This window comes from Camarhynchus parvulus, chromosome 3 (assembly GCF_901933205.1).
Source record: "Camarhynchus parvulus chromosome 3, STF_HiC, whole genome shotgun sequence".
In the NCBI taxonomy this organism is placed as follows: Eukaryota; Metazoa; Chordata; class Aves; order Passeriformes; family Thraupidae; genus Camarhynchus; species Camarhynchus parvulus.
This window is the reverse complement of record NC_044573.1, coordinates 87,399,156-87,415,717: the sequence shown is the minus strand read 5'-3', so window position 1 is coordinate 87,415,717 and position 16,562 is coordinate 87,399,156. Positions and strand designations below refer to the sequence as shown.

At 36.9% G+C, this 16,562-nt stretch overlaps 1 protein-coding gene across 2 annotated transcripts in view; it reads left to right on the top strand.

Moving 5' to 3' along the window:
- The first annotated feature begins 667 nt into the window (after window positions 1-667).
- The window catches only part of BMP5 (bone morphogenetic protein 5), a 56,767-nt gene continuing 40,872 nt past the window's right edge, over window positions 668-16,562 (top strand). The window contains exons 1-2 of one of the 2 annotated variants that reach the window (XM_030945219.1): window positions 688-908; window positions 1,518-1,885. In XM_030945219.1, coding sequence (XP_030801079.1) covers window positions 1,636-1,885 — 250 coding nt within the window. In that variant the 5' untranslated portion in view covers window positions 688-908; window positions 1,518-1,635. Of the gene's footprint in view, window positions 1,886-16,562 lie in introns of both variants that reach the window. The other variant, XM_030945218.1, reaches the window with a different exon arrangement.

The window sequence follows — 16,562 nt, the reverse complement described above, 5'->3', positions numbered from 1 at the left end:
ATTCTTATTTCTTCAGTTAAACTTAATTTAATAACAGGCTGTGGGATTAAATCTTAACTTTACATATTTACAGGGAAAAGTAGTATAGCAATTTATGAGGAAAAATGTACTTTGAATAAATTATCATTGCAAATTACAGTTTATGAAAGTTGTGACTATAACCATAATTACAGCCTTGACTGTGCACAATTTGAAATCTTACTTGCTGAATAAATTTGTTTTCATTCAGATTGCATTTCCAACATTTTTAGAAAAGAGTGAATCAAGCCTCGCTTACAAAATGTCCTACAGATTTTATTAAGAAGCTCATCTTTGTTTGCTAAATTTGCCTAAAACATAAACTTTTCTTGAATTAGTGGGTTGCTATTTTAGTGTGTTATGAGAGTTTCCTACTCAGGTTTAATTAACCATAGACTCATAAGGAGGCTCATGAGAGCTTCCATATTATGCCATCTATATATCCTAAAGTTGTTAAAGTTAAAATTGATTGTACAAGCTATTACAAAAAACCAGCCATTAGCCAAAATTAGGTATATTACTGTAAATTGGAGAGATGGGGGAGAGGTTTAAAGCTCTATCTGGCAAGAGAAGGGTTAAGGACTTTTTTGCTATACCCGTTTCAAATTACAATGAGAAGCCTCTTCTTTCCCAGCAGGGTTGTGCTTACATTAGTCTTTAGATCTCTCTTGAAGAGAGCTGTTATATTTGTGCCTGCTACAGTTGGAAATAACAGTTCAGAAGCTGAAAAGGGTTGAATGGATTTACAGAAGGTTATTTTTTGCAAGTAAATTCATGGCAACACATTAATTTGATTAGTACATGCTTTAGAATTACTTTACACTCAAGAGATTCAAAAGATGTTAAAGTTATCTCCAGGCTGCTGGACAAATATGTGTTACACCACCAAGGTACAGATCAAGACAAATCTGTGACTCAGGATTTTATCTTGGGAAGAGCGCAAGGTGTACGAAGAACTCAGAATAACGAGGGAAGATAACTCTGGGAACTACAATGTGTCAGAAGAACATCTCTTGCTAATACAGCTCCCTACCAAAGACCCGGTTATCTAAGGTTTATATAGGAATGCCTAGGTCAGCTGACAAAATACTGGTCTTCTGCTCCATAAATGCAGAAAAGACGATAACAACAGTGGAAAATTGGAAGTCTGAATTTCAGCTTTCTTAGAAATAACTGCAACCTGACACATTCCATAATATTTAAACAGGGTGGGGGGAGAGGAATCACCAAAGATGTTACGATGTTACGTTTAGAGATGACATTGACATGAAGAATAGGTAAATTTTGTTTTTCAACTACTGGGAAAGCAGACCTCATAGGAACTCAGAACAAGTAGGAGAAAAGTTGTTGTTTTTTTTTTCCTTGTTCTTTTTCTTTTCAAAGATGAACCTAACTGCGCTCAAAGCTTTCGTGGGCTTGCTCTGGAATTGCTGGGTTCTGGTGGGTCACGCACAGGGAAGTTTAGGAGACAATCATGTCCATTCAAGTTTTATTTACAGGAGGCTGCGGAACCATGAGAGAAGGGAGATTCAGAGAGAGATTCTCTCTATCCTGGGTTTACCTCACAGACCCAGACCATTTTCACCAGGAAAACAGGCTTCTTCTGCACCCCTCTTCATGCTGGACCTGTATAATGCCATGACAAATGAAGAGGATTCTGAGGAGCTGGAGTATTCACTAAAGGGATCAATGGCAGGGGAGAGCAGAGGGATACGGAAAGGATACCCTGCCTCTCCAAATGGATATTCGCGGAGAATGCAATTATCTCGCATGACCCCCCTGACCACACAGAATCCTCCCTTAGCCAGCCTGCACGACACCAACTTTCTGAATGATGCTGACATGGTCATGAGCTTTGTCAATTTAGGTATGTGGAAATATTTTTTGTTTTTGCTCTCTCTGACAAACTCTTAGCCTGCTCTTGTGAAGGGCAAACCTCTCGGCCGAACTGTAACCTGTTCTAAAACAGCAGGATAGCAGGATTGAGCCCGGGCTGCTGTGCCACCGGTAAAAGAAAAATCATACGGATGGTAAAGTAGCTACATTGTAGGTGGCCATGGAAAAAGATTTTTCTCACTGTTTATATAAAGTCAGTTTCTATAACTTCCCTCTGCTGGCTTCTGTTTTCTTTCTTTCATTGATGTAATGAAAATTCTAGCCTTAGGCCAACTAACTCCTTTTTTTTTAAATCTCTAAAAATCAAACACTTATGCCTATTGCTCAGTTATTTCCCTCAGTGTTTTCCTTAAAGCTTACACATGAACAAACATCAGTTGTTAATATTTTAAAGCCTAGAAAGGTATGAAAAGGGAAAAGTTAAACCATTAAAAAAATTCTTAGGTTATTTAGTGGGTTTTTTCTGTTGTTAAGAGTCAGAATTTTATTATCTTTTTAGTTGAATGGCTGGATTTTAAATAATCTGTTGCTGTTCCTTTGTTATTTCTATTTAATAACAACAGTCTGTGTTTTATTACACTGCTATGGTGCTCAGAATCTACAATGGTTCTTATTTTTTCTGTCATAAATAAATTAAATGACAAGTAGAGTATTAAACACCAGAAACATGCAAGCAAAGAATGCTTTTGAAAATTATATCAATTCAGATAGAAAACCTGATAAAACTAAATTATATTGGCTTCTGAGTGTAATAAACATGCTTGCCAGTTACATTGTAGGAGAAAAAAGCAGTTACAGATTTCTTTACTAAAGCGCAACTTAAATCTCATCTAGAAAGCTGCAAATAATTCAAGAAATCCATTTAGTATTTTTATAAGTATATGAAATGCTGCAGGACTCATAAATTTGGATAAAAAAGCCACTTCTCATTGGATCAGAATAACAAGAGATTTAATTGAAAACTTGAAGTTTCACAATAAGCTGGTACAAAATTTGATGTACTCTTGTTTTCCAGGGTAATACTTTCTGTAGAAACTTTTTAACAGCGGCAAATGTTCCAAAATACCTTCATTTTATCACAAACATTCTGTACTTTTTATGTCTACCAGGTTTTTAGTAAATACTAATACTCCAAATACTAAAATTCTAGGAAAGTAACACTCTGGAGTTTATTTTCCATAATAATAAAATCACTTTTCATTAGTTATTTGGCTGACAAGAAGGTGTTCAAGTCTGAGGTCTTTTTCCTTAAGAGTAACAGATGTCCACACCTCTAAATACATTTGCTTGTTGTTTTTGCTTCGGAAATAGCAGGTTAGGAAAGAAATGGAATCTGTTTTTTGAATATGTGTTCCATATCATTAGGAAACAGTTATATATTGCTCATGCGTTACTTTTAAACTAACATTGCGTGCCTCGATTTACCCAGAGCATCTGGAGTCAGCTGAATTTAAAATAGCAAAGTTATACAGAAAAATCAGAAATGGTCTTATACTTAGCATTAGTCAAGGCACTGATCCTGCAAAAATATTCCTTGTGTGTCCTGAGAAGTACCATCTGTAAATATATCAGGGACCATTCCATCAGCATCCCTGAGGACTATTTACATGAGACCTAGTCTTTGATTTCAGAAATGTCTTTGAATACAATAGGACTTCTTGCAGTGAATGAGTAGAAGTCTTTGAAGTTTCAGAGTCAGATATGTCCTAGGCTGATCCTACTGCGCTTTCCCAGACAAAAACCTTCTCTGGAAGAACTCAGGTTTCCACTGAGTGTTTTACCTTGGGTAGGAATTTTCTAATATTTGTCTTATTTTGTTGGGATGCCAGTGCTGCCTTAAGAAAGTAATTCTGAGAAGCTAAAGCTTATCTTGTGTTTCAAAACTGTGAAAGCTGGGATTGAGATGCTGTATTTTTTAGTGATTAATATTAATAGACACCATTAGCTTAAAATACTGTGTAAATGTCATGTTTGATTTGGCATCTGTAAAATTAAAATGTATCTCAGCTCTAAGTTAGTTTAAATCCTAATTCACTTTGAATACCCTTCCATGCAAGTTGGATATTGTGGTATATCACACTTTCCATGGTGTAAAATGCGTAAAAAATATTGATGACCAATATAGATTAGCTTCAACATTTTTATTAAACAATCCTATGTTTCAGTATAATTAACATAAAAATGAAATAAATCATGGAAACAAGTAACCATTTTATATGATTTATGCAGTAGGAGATTGTGACAGATGAGGGCAAGCTCTTTTAATGGAGAATGGGGAAAAATATGCAGTGATAAGTGAATGCTAATGCTGTACCTTAAAATCAATAAATGCTGATGCAGCAGAGTAATAACTCAAATGGATTTAGAATTGAAGCCCCAGACAACTTGCATCAAATAAATCTGCTCTGAAAATAGTATTCACCATGTTCATACTTGCACACCATTAATTACATAATGTGTAATTATAAAACTCTATTAATCGTCATGATATTTTAAATTGAAACTTTTGTATACAGTTGTACCAGTTATAACTATTTAAGACATATATATTGAAACAAGAAATATGTAGCTGAGAGGTTGGATAGAAATTATTAAGCATAAGAATTGAAAAGACTGAAAAAAATTAAAAAGTATAGGAAAAATAGAAAAAAGCAAATAATTTCATATTAAAGAATAAAAAATTAAACTCTTATGCTAACTTTGATTAAAACCCCAACCTGTCAGAGCTGCAAATACCTCACTTTCAAAAACAAGTTTAGAAAATAATTATCAAGGGAACTGCAATCATAATTCTGTCAAGCAACCAGGGAGAAAAATAAGAATACATTTACTTTTCCTGAAGTTAAAATTGTAAACACCTGCTCTTTCTACTGGAATTTATATCAGAATTTCCATCTCTTTCTTTCTTGAAAGACACAACAAGACAGAGACTTTGTCTTGTCTTGTGTTTTGTATAAGACTGTGTGTGTTGGCAACTCGCCATAAATATTGATGAGTGTAACAGAGGAGTTAACTGGGTTTGGTCCAGCAGTCAAAGAATAAATCCTCCACTAAACACACTGGGGTTTTCAAAGATCTGATTCTATCACCTTCAAATTCAGAACTTTGTTTTCCTGACTGAGTGTTTTTTTATCCTATTATAATATTTTATTGTCTTATTGCAAAACCCCGACTCTTTAGAGTTCTGGCATCTTCTTTTTTGGCTGGTCTCCCAAAATGACATATATAGGATACCCCATTCCCCAGAGAACAGGCAAATAATACTTATGCAGTCCAACTCACTTTTTTGCTCACTCAAAATTTAGTTAGGGAAGGACTTTTTTAAGATAAATGTTAGTGTTTCCACTCTTCACCTCTTACAAAAAGAGGGGTATTGAATAAAATAGATCTACATGGATGAGACTTGGAAAAACAGCAGCCCTTTTGTAAACTACATTTAAACATTTCAAATACTGATTTTTCCATTATCATTAAAGTGATCATTAAATTCATTATACTTAGGTGTTCCTTCTTATGCCATTCAAATTGTCTGTATTTTCATTTTTTTACATCACGTCTGTTAATTTTTTTTGTAACAGATTGGTTCAATTGCTAAGTTAGCCTGTTTGCTTTCTTCATATTTTCCTATTAATTGATATGAAACTTCCATAAAATGGGAGATATATATCTGCTTTTGTAGCTGTCTGGTATGTTTTCTTTTTTGGCATATAAAATTAATTTCAAAAACTTGAATTTGAAGATCACAATAAAATTCGTGACCCCTGATGTACATGTGCTAAGAAGGATACAATAATTACTGAGATTTTTAAAGTAACCAACCCACCTCAGAAAGACATTTTTTCTTCTTCACAAACAATGTGAATGATTCCACAATCTTAGAATAATTTTGAAACCGCACGTGCTGTGTTCAGTTCTTAAACCAGACACTGAAATCAATGGAAATTTTGTCTGAGGCACAGAGGACTGTTCATATTTCTCCAGCTTCTCTATCCCAACTTTGAACACTGTTTTACAGATTATATGCTTCTTTAAAACCTGAATCATTAAGTAAATACATAAATTCAAAAGATTTATAGCCCATTGTGTTCACTGGAGAATGCTAACATGGTATAGAACAAATTTTACAGCTACTTTGAGAAACCTATAGTACATCAATCCGCACCAAATATCTGTAAAAATATATTTTTGTTACACACGTAAAAGAAAGGATTCCTTACTGCAGTTAGACCCTGAGCATACATAGTAGCTCATTTCTTAAATTAAACTAATTCAGTTTCTACAACCTTCCACTCACAGCTAACATATCAGCAAGGAATATGGAGTGCTAAGCTATAAAATGCCAGGAGCTGAGGAAGGGGTTTGAAGGATACATGCAAAAAGGCCTCAGGATCATTAACTTCTCTCCTAAAGCTCAGGAATGAGCACACTTTCTTTCTTTTCCAGAGGATTTCAGATGTTGCTGTCTTAATTTTAACCGTACATTAATTTCTTTGGCTGTGGTACAGTTTTAGTGTATAAACCCAGGCTTCTAATGAAAATATTGACACAGCCTTAGCTGAAGTGATGGAAAGAGCACTATTATCTTGCCTTGAACAGAAGGATGCTATTGCAGAGATAAAGCTTGTTAAATTACAAATAGACCCCATGTCTTTAATTGTGGAGTTGGATCAATACTGAGAAAAAATGAGAAAACATCTGTGAAGCTTTTATTCAATGGTAACCCCAAGTCAATAAGGAGTCATTTTTCACTGTTTTACATAACATTTAGAGCAAATTGGATCAAGGAGGTCTCACTTAATTTTCATCTGAAGTAGATACCACTTGACATCTCGAAACTCTAAGACTTTTTTTTCCCTTTATTAAAGTTTTATCACCCAGTGAGTGAATGGAACGAATTTTATGTGACCTAGTACAGTCAGGCATTAGAAATAACTATGAATTATGAAACAATTGTCTATGATCAAATTAAATATTAAGACAATTCTTTGTAAAATACTTTTGCTTGTTTCTAGAACAAAAGGACTTTACTCACAGGATGACATGAGCTAAAAATCCTCATCCAATACTTACAATTCATTAGAGTTTTAAACAATTTTTGTACAATGGCAGAACAGGTTTTTGGAGATTGCTTTTAATTTTTAGAAAGAAATATCCTCTATATCCCTTTTCTGAATTACACTACCTTTGTTGTTTTATATTGAAATACTTTATATTTCCTTTGAAATCTCTCAAGTTACATGAATCTTAAGAACTATATAGCTCTACCTCAAAATAGGTTTGTGTGATCCATAAATATCATCTAACAAAATAATGTTTTTATAACTGTCAATTAATTTTTTTGCCAAAGTTAACACTTTAAATCCAAGTAAATTATTGTATCTACCCAGCCAAAAAAATGTCAAGCTCTCCATTAACTGGGGTATAAAACTGTCTGACTCTCCTTGCCGACAGGTTTGAAAGAATTTGCAGATAACTGAAGAGAAACTGATTTAGCAGATGGTTAGACGTGCATGGTGAAAAGCTATATATATGTATGGATATATAAAAATATTATTAATATTTTTCCCATTGGGAAGAACGGCTGACCCAGTTCCGCTTCTTCTTTAGAAAGTGTTCCTTTCCAGACTAAACACAGACTTTGGGTGGGGTTTTGGGGATTGCATGTATTGTACAGTGCATATTTTCCCAGGAAAACAAAATCTGGCAGTGACTCTGGCTAACCATGAAAGAGGCAGGCTTGTGGAGACATCTCTGTGTGGAGAGTATTAGGGGAGGAATCCTGCCATGGATTGGATGGAGAGCCTCTTGGTTCTCTCCCTAAACTCTGGGTTGTTTTCTAAGATAACTGGACAACTTTGGCATCTATGTAATCTCCCACACTTATTGCTCCTGTTATTATTTTCTCTGAATGTTAAATTATGCAAAGAATTTTACTGTGGCTACCTGCCTACTTACTGCCTGAGTAATGGGGGTAATTATGACAGGGGCAGTTCCCTTCTTTTTTCTCTGCTGCCATGGCAGTTCCTTTCAGCTTGCTTTCATAGGCCCACATACTAATAGAATTTGGAAAAAAAATGATTGATTGCAGTCTGATCATTCTAGGTGTCGTCTGGTGTTTCCACATAGCTGAGAATGAACAGTTTATGAAGTGCCAATTGCAGCCTCCAGCTAAAGAAAGGCTCCCCAGGGCTTCAGGAGAGCTCTGGCTGCTACTAGACTTTATAATTATTTCCCACACTTTTCCCTATCCTCTCCTCCTTGTCCTTTCCCTTGTCTCTAACCCCTGCTGCCTAGGCAGGGTCACTGAACTTTAGTTTTATGTCAGTGGCATTTGGCTGCAGAAAGGATTAAAGGGTGAGAAGTGGTGAGTCCAGGAGACAGCACATGAGATGGAGAGGGAAGGAATGAGAGCAAGCATGAGAGAAAAGCAGCAAAGCACTGGCTGGACTTTAGAGGGAGGACATCCCTCTTCCCAGTAGGTAGCAGCCAACGTGCAGGGCTGGATACCATGGGAAAGGTTCACAACAGAGAAACAGCCTCTGCAGAAATTGCTGGAAGATTTAGTCCTGCTCCTCCGTGCCTCATGTGGAGCATGATGTTGCAGCACTGGAAGCATTTCCCATGCCAGTAGGAGAGTCATGTAGGGAGAAGGTGAATGCAATGGAGAAAGAGCAAAGAGCATGATAAAGAGAGATACTGTAGAAATGAAAGGCAAAATTAGCGCAGGCGTGGGTTTCTTCTCTGAGTAAGCCTTGAAGGCAAAGGGAGCACTTTTCTGCTGAATCCCTTGCGGCAGAGCAGCTACCTCAGCCTCCCCAGGCACTTGGCTTCCCAGGCAAGACTCTTCATCCTTGCAAAACAAAATGCAGCTCCCCCCAGCCTTTGGTATGTGTGCGCCGGGAGCACACAGACGGGCTACTCACATTAGCAGCCGTAAATAACTTAGAAGCCGCTTTTAAAAACCGCAGGTTAAGGGATGAGGGCTGCCATGACGCACACAGAGGTTGAGATCAGAGGAGCAGCTAAGAGGGGTCAGGAGAAACAATGAATCCCCTTGTTCTCAGTCATATTTATGAGTGCTGTATTGCACCTAAAGTTCATATTTATTGGCTAGGCCATGGGGTTTCCCTATTTGCTCATCTCTTAAAATAACACCCCTGGTTAAAATTTCCTATAAAACGCAGAAATGCTACAGCAGGCAGAACTTGTCAACCTTGACAACTACATTATTTAAGTTTGTGGGTGGGGTACACCAAGCAAGAGCTGGTTTGTTTTGTACTGAATTATGAATTTTTTTCTATACAAAACATGACTGTAATAAAAGTAGAAAAGGAAAGATTTTGTAGCTCAGCTTTCCACTCAGAAATTTCCCAGTTATTGAGAAATGCTCCAAGAGGTGAATTTTGGTGTTTAGTTCCCAGCTTTTTTTGAGCAATTATTTTGGTGCAATAGATCAAGAACCTGGCTTTATTAACCACTACTATACCACTTAATACACATGTAGTATATGAGGCACATGTCGTACCTTACCAAAATGTGGTTCTACTTTTTTTTCCCACTGTAATTCAAGGCAAACTGAGGCAAAAATTATTAATGAGTCAGAGCCTAGAAAACTAACCAGGGCAGCTAGTGCTGGTTCATGATATGTATCTGTAGCTAATAAGCAGTGACTTAGCAGAAGCAAAATTCCACGTTATTCTCTTATTCAAGGAGAGTCAGGAGGAGGAAGAAATTTGTACAACTGAAATTTCTGTAAGGTTTATCCTTATCTGACTTAACAATATTACTTATTCAGACTCCGTGAGAACCTTAAGGTCTTTTCCATCTTTGATGATTCTGTAATTATATGCCTTTGTAGACTGGGTCAATTAAATGAAATTGTTATTGTTTTATTTCCCAGGTATTTGACTGTAGTCAAGTTAAAGAAGTTAAATTCCTATGATCTGGTAAAGCTGTACCCCTATTCCAGAGTAATGATTGTAAATTAAGAGCAATTTGGCTAGGCATACCCATTTAAAACAAAAATGGAGGGGAAATACACATGACATACGCCCCTATAAGATACTGCAAAATAAATCTAAAAATTCATTTTATTGGACTTCTTCAATTGTGAGTGGCATAATTTTTGGACTTAAAGGTGTTAAATTCTGTTCTGACAAGGAATAAAATTCTGGGAAAAAACCCTATTTCTGTTTTGTTCTAGGCCTTAGAAAAAGAAGGAGCAGGGACACTGAATGAGCAGGGGCTCTGATTTTGGAGCAGTGGGCAGATGGCATCTGATGGTATCTGGTGCCTAGAGCCATGGGATTCTGGTGGCACAGTTTTCAAAACACTAGCTGAGAAATTGAACGAGTGGGAGAACAGTAGTGTGGATGATATCGCTGTGGGAGCAAGTCCAAGCCCAGTGTACAATTCCATAACAGCTGTAGTCTTTGGGGTGATTTAGGATGGTGGAGATCCAGCAGGAACATAGCTCTGGGAAGGTTGTTCCCAAGGTTAGCTCACCTGGAATATTCATCAAAAGCTACAAGTCATAACGTGCCAGTGATCCCAAAGGTTACTCTGCTGCTCCTGACCAGGTTACCTTGCTGCCTCATACGTGAAAATTAAATGTATGCAAAGGTTTTGCAGGGAGTCAGTCCCCCCAGCTGAGTCAGAATGAAATATCAGAGCAACCTAATAGGAAAATCCTGAAGAGCCTCAGATAGAGAATGAAAACAGTGTGCCTCTGTTTTCCAGTCCATAAAATGAGGATGGGCAAACACTCCTGCATTCATTTTATCTTCTGTGCATTGTCATTCTTTGAAGTTGCAGAGGACTGTTACAGCTTTCTTCTTGTGTTTTACTCTGGCTGTGTGCTCTGTAAAATACTTTGCTTCTAAAAGCCTCACAACACCTTGCATTTCATCATGGGGATCTCAAATGTTATTTTAGAAAGGGCTAAAAAGGCTCTTCTATAAGGGCAACAAGTTTGATGTTCTTAAAACACAGTTTACAAAATAATGAATATGAGAAAGAGGCACTGGAATGTAAGCACCAAAACTGAGATTTTTGTTCTGGTGTAATGAAGAGAGGAAGTGTGGCTAGCTTAGCTCTTGTTCTCAGAATATAGGTTTGTGTGTCTCTGAGTTATGTGTGCTTGCATATCAGTCTGTGTGCATGGCTTTGTGTATGTAATATAGAAAGCATGTAAATCTCTTCAGTTTTAGTCACTGGAATTTTTTCCCCCTTAAATCATAATATTTTTTCCCATCAATACTATGTGGCTTTAACAGCCCTGACCTTTCAAGCTGCCTGTTTGGACCAGTGTTTATCAGATGACCATTTGACCTCCTTGTTAATTGTACTTAATTACATCCTGTTGTAACATTTTGAAATAAGGAGGCGAGTTTATGGATCTGCTCCAAAGACCTGAAGACTAAAACAGCAGCAGAATTCAGCGGTATGAGATGCTGAATAATCTTGTAGTGAGGCTGATGAGAGCTGTGGCTTGTCCAGTCGATGGCAAAATTAGGTCCTTGGACCAGTTCTTTTCCATTTAGGATCGTTGGTACTTCTGTGAATAAGATCACACTTTTTTTGTTTTTCCAAAGAGATCAAGAAAGAAGTGAGATATCAACAGTACTGCAAGGGCTGAAGTTCACATTTGATGATATAAAAGACAGTAGCCTCTGTTTCCACAAATTATATCTCTGTAGTTTTCCAAGATTTCACAGTTTCTTAGGCTTCCATAGAATTGCCAGTTCCCACGAGTTTTTTGAGACTTAGATAATATTTGTTACGAGATTTTCTGTGCATTGATGATTTATGAGCACATCTAAGGTTTCATTAAAGATCAGCAATTATCCCCTGCAGCTGCAGAAAAACAGAAATGAAAACAAATCAATATCCAGAAAGAGCTGCAGTTCTTGAAAATGGTCAGTCTAAAGGCTCAGAAAGCAACTTCAAGCACTTTTTATTTTACAATGCTTTTCATATAATTGACGGCTTTTGAAACACATGGCATTGACCATATCACTTCTCTTCTCACTAGTGATAAGATATATATATATATATATATATATAATGTGTGTGTGTGTGTGTGTGTGTGTGTCCTTTTCTGTTGTTGTTCCATAGCTTACTTTCCACAAATTTGTAGTAAATTTGATTTCCAAAAATACAATAAGGAAAAAGGAAATAGAAGCTATAAAATTACCATTACCAGGTGAAGATCTAGTCCCAAAATTTTAAGGCAAGGCAAAAGAATACACCTTCAATTTCATTTTATTATAACAGTGATCAATAGACTTCTTGCAGAATGAAGTGCCATAAAAATTTAATTGTTTGTAGTGGTTAATTGCACATCATGGCATTATTGCAATGCTTTATCATCCCATGAGTCAAATGCTAGATAAAGAAGGTAAGTTACTTAGGGCTGTGCTGTGAGCTCTTTGGCTGATGCAGTACTGCCCATGGTTGTCACTGTGAACAGAACACTACTGTGAAAGCTAAAACTCTGTACTGTCTTTCATGTAGCAAAGGTTAAACCTATAGTTCAACTAGACACAATTGCTTTTACATAGTTAAATCTTTCTTGAGTATTGATTTAAATTACAAGCCTATGTGATTAAAATAAAACACTGAATTTGCTGGATGTCACAGTAAGGTATTCAAAAGATCATAATTTTTTAATCCTCTTGGGTGTTAAGCAACAGAAAATATACCTGAAAACATACAGTTAAATATGATGACATTCAGGGAGGCCTGATTTATTTTTCAGAATTTTGAGAAGTAGTATTATGTGACACTATACAATATTGTACATCCCAGTAATTTAAAATTACATATTATTTCAGAATCAAGTTTTTTCTTTTCTTTAATTCTTTGGTTATCTCCTATATTATATCCTATAGCTATCAACTATGGTTCTTCAAAAGCTAATTTTTTTATCACTTCTTAAACTATTGAATTAATAATCATGTTTAATGAGGCTGTATATAATGAGATCACATTTACAAAGACAAACATTTTTAGATATATCACATTTTCAATTTAAGTAAGTGTATCTTAAATATATTTATAATTTTATAAAATATGTGTACATATATATTTTTCTATAGAAATATAGATATGTGTTAATGCAAAATCCAGAGGCAATTGATGCTGTAGAGTAAATTATCAGACACAGATCACAGAATATTCAGAGTTGAAAGGGACTCACAAGAATGAAGTGCAACTCTTGAGTGAATGCCCTATATGGGGATTGAACCCCCAGCCTTGGTCATGTTAGCACCATGCTCTGGCCAGCTGAGCTAATCTTGAGGCTGATTAGTTCAACTTCCTGCTGCAATTCATTGGGCCAGAATGAAGACAATAATGTCATTAGGATTGACAGCATATTGCCACTGTTTTGATTGCTCAGCAGTTGTGTTCTACTTCCTCCATATTTGTAGGTATTCCTTATAAATGCAAAATACAAAAGATGTTCTATTAGGATGTGTGTGTGCATGGGAGACCTTGTCTAAAAGGCATTCATCACTCAACTGGAACCACTACACAGGAACACTCATGAACTGAAATCTTGGCTCCATGGGCACAGCTGCCAAACAAGTTATGACCTGTTCATGCTGTATTTACATTACCATCTGCTGCTGTACAGTAATAAAGCTTCTTTTATTTACATATCACTATATCATTAACATTACATCATTATATCAGTGAGATTTACCACAACCTCCATTAAATCATGCTGCTTCTCCTTGTCTGCAGGTAGGGAGCTTGTTTTCATCAAAATGGGAATGAAAGCATGTATCCAAAAGATGAGGCTGTGTTGCTTCCAGATTGACAAATGGGTTTTTTTTACTTTTTACACCTATCCCCAGAGATTAGAGCAGTTGTCACTTCCAAACTAGTGGAAACACAGGTTTAGCACAAGCGTGGGCAAAGATTGATCAGCTGCTACAAAATGCATGTGAAATATTCTTAGTGGTGTGGTATTAAAAAGATTGCAGGTCAGGTTCCCACTCCCTGCTCATTCTTACCTTCTGCTCAGAAAGACACACAAGTTTTCTGGGGCACATCAGCTCAGCAGAGTACGAGGTCCGGGAAACCATCTTTGCTGTTCCAGAGAAGTGTTACACCTACAGCATGATTGTTGATGCCTCTACTATTGGCTTAGGTATTGTGTTTGTAAGTAACTGTGTGAGGAATATGAGAAGTGCAGTCTTAGGTGGAATAACACTGAAATGCAGAAATATTACAAGCATGTCCACAGTCCTGGGCAACCAGCTCTAGGTGGCTGTGCCTGAGACAGGAGGAGATGATCTCCTCAAGTACCCTCCAACCACAGCCTCTCTGTGACTCTGTGACAGAGTAGCTACAAAGAAGGGGGACCTTACTCTTGTCTTGTACATTGACATCAATCATTGGGTCTTTTTCTGAGAGGAGTGATGATCTTGCATCAGACAATTATTGGATGAACAGTACTGTGTGCTCAAAATGTCATACTTTCTACTTTGGAAATTAATTCCTTGCTTATGTCATTTTGAGCCTCCTGTGTCTTTCTCCCCAAGTCTCCAAAAGAATCTACTGTGAGGGATCACAACCTACTGTAGTGTTACCTGGAGTTAATCTGAGATCTTCACATTGTTTGTGAAGATTGTTTTTCTTTCCTTTGGCAGTACAGGTGTAATGCTGGATGGCCAATCCAGAGGTATTTTATTCACTAACCATCAGTGAGTTTCTGCCCAGAAAAAGAGTCAAAATGATAATTAGCTTTGGTAAATTTTAAGCTTCTTTCAGGGAAAAAAACCCCACTTTTTTTTCCTTCTTTTTGCGAGGACTTATTCCATATGGGGGTGAAATTATCTCTGTGAGCATAAATCATGGTCTGATTAGACTGACAGAGCTACAGAGGAGAGGGTACATTTTGTATCCATATTAACAAGCTGTTAAAACCACAGCCAGATCCCAAACTGGCTGTTAAAACCTGCCATCAGAAAGTGCCATTTCTCACCACCCCAGGCCAGTCTCCTATTTGCTCTTCCTCCTCATCTTCCTCCGATTTTCTTCCAGTGCAATGTCTGTGAGGGCTGCCCCTGCTGTGCTTCTGGCCCCGATGCTCTGTTTCTCAGCACCACCTCTTAGGCTCTCCTAGATGGCTCCTTGGTGTTGGACAACAACAAGAGTGTGCAGGACAAACCTGCAAAACAAGGGCCAACAGATTATAAAAGATGAAGCTTAGTCTCCTTACATTTTTAATTTTAAGGAGATGGCTCAGTGTAGTGATTAGCCCAGTATACATTTTTGCAACCAAAGTATAAATCAGAGGACTTCTGATTTTATTTGAGCCAAGCTGACAGAATAACTAAGTGCATGGCCTGTCAGCAGCTATTTTTTGCAACTGTACTTAATATCCTGTCTATAATATAGTCTGGCAAAATTTTTTGATTTCTTATATATGTAAAGAAGCCTTCTACTTTCTAAATTATATGTTCTTGAGGGCTTCCTTCTTTATCCTTGTTACAGCTGGACTGTTTTTATGGAATGTTTGGTCAGTGTTAATGGGTATGGGTAATATTAAAATACTCAGATGTGAGCACAGAGTAAGCAGAAAATATTGCCTATCCAGTCATATCCAGCTTAATGTTCAGACACAACTTCCATGGAAGCATTTCCAAAAAATTCCACAGCAGAAAAGAGACGGAGTTTATTAGGCAACATGGGTGAATGGTAGAGTGGCTTGCCACCTCTGGCTGGAAGTGAGCAGAGGGTTAACATGAGCAGAAACTAAGGAGATGTGAGAAGATAGAGTGCACTTTAATGTTTAGCTTTTCCTCCCCTGCCAGTTGCCCTATGATGATATATGCCCTTTCACCCTCCTCAGATGTTATGTTCCATCTGTATACTTTTACAGTGTCAAAACAGTTATAACTTACACCTATTTTCTGACCATTGGATCCCAGAGGTATAACTTTTGTTTCTATTCAGTTGCAGCTGAACCCAAGAGGGATCTTTTTTTCTGTCATTTGTTAACCTTGAGGTTGTGTTGATCTGACATCCTGACTTTCACACACAGTTAGAAACCTGGCAATAATTGTTCGTTTTCTTTGTGATGATCTGTGATTATAGAAAAACAGAATTAAATGTGAGAAAAAATGGAAGTCCATTGACAGATGGTATCAAAATTTACTGGCTTTGCCAAAGGTGAGGCAAAATAGACATCTTTGAAAACAGCAGGCAAAATTAGCAACCAGAAGTGGTGGTGGTGTAAGGATTAGCTAATTTATCTATGCATTAGCTCAGAACTACGTAATAGAGGGATCTTTGTGGAGTTCTTTTTCTCCAAGTAAAGATTTATTTATCACTGATGAAACTGAACACAATCAGAAATCTAGTAGATTTAGATTAACACATGCATTTGTGATTGGAGTGCCTTTGTTATATGGTGTGTCTTAAAACAACAAAGAAACCACAGGGTCCTTATTTATTAAAGATTAAATAGCACATATGTGCAGTTGTATCTTTTGCTGTGCTTTGTGCTACAGCTGAGCAACTGGAGTGAAAGATTTGCATTTTTCATGTTGAAAGAGACAGTGCATTATACTGTCAAAACCATCAGAAAAAGGGGATTTTGAGGAATCACGTTGCGAACTATCTTCTATGTTAGG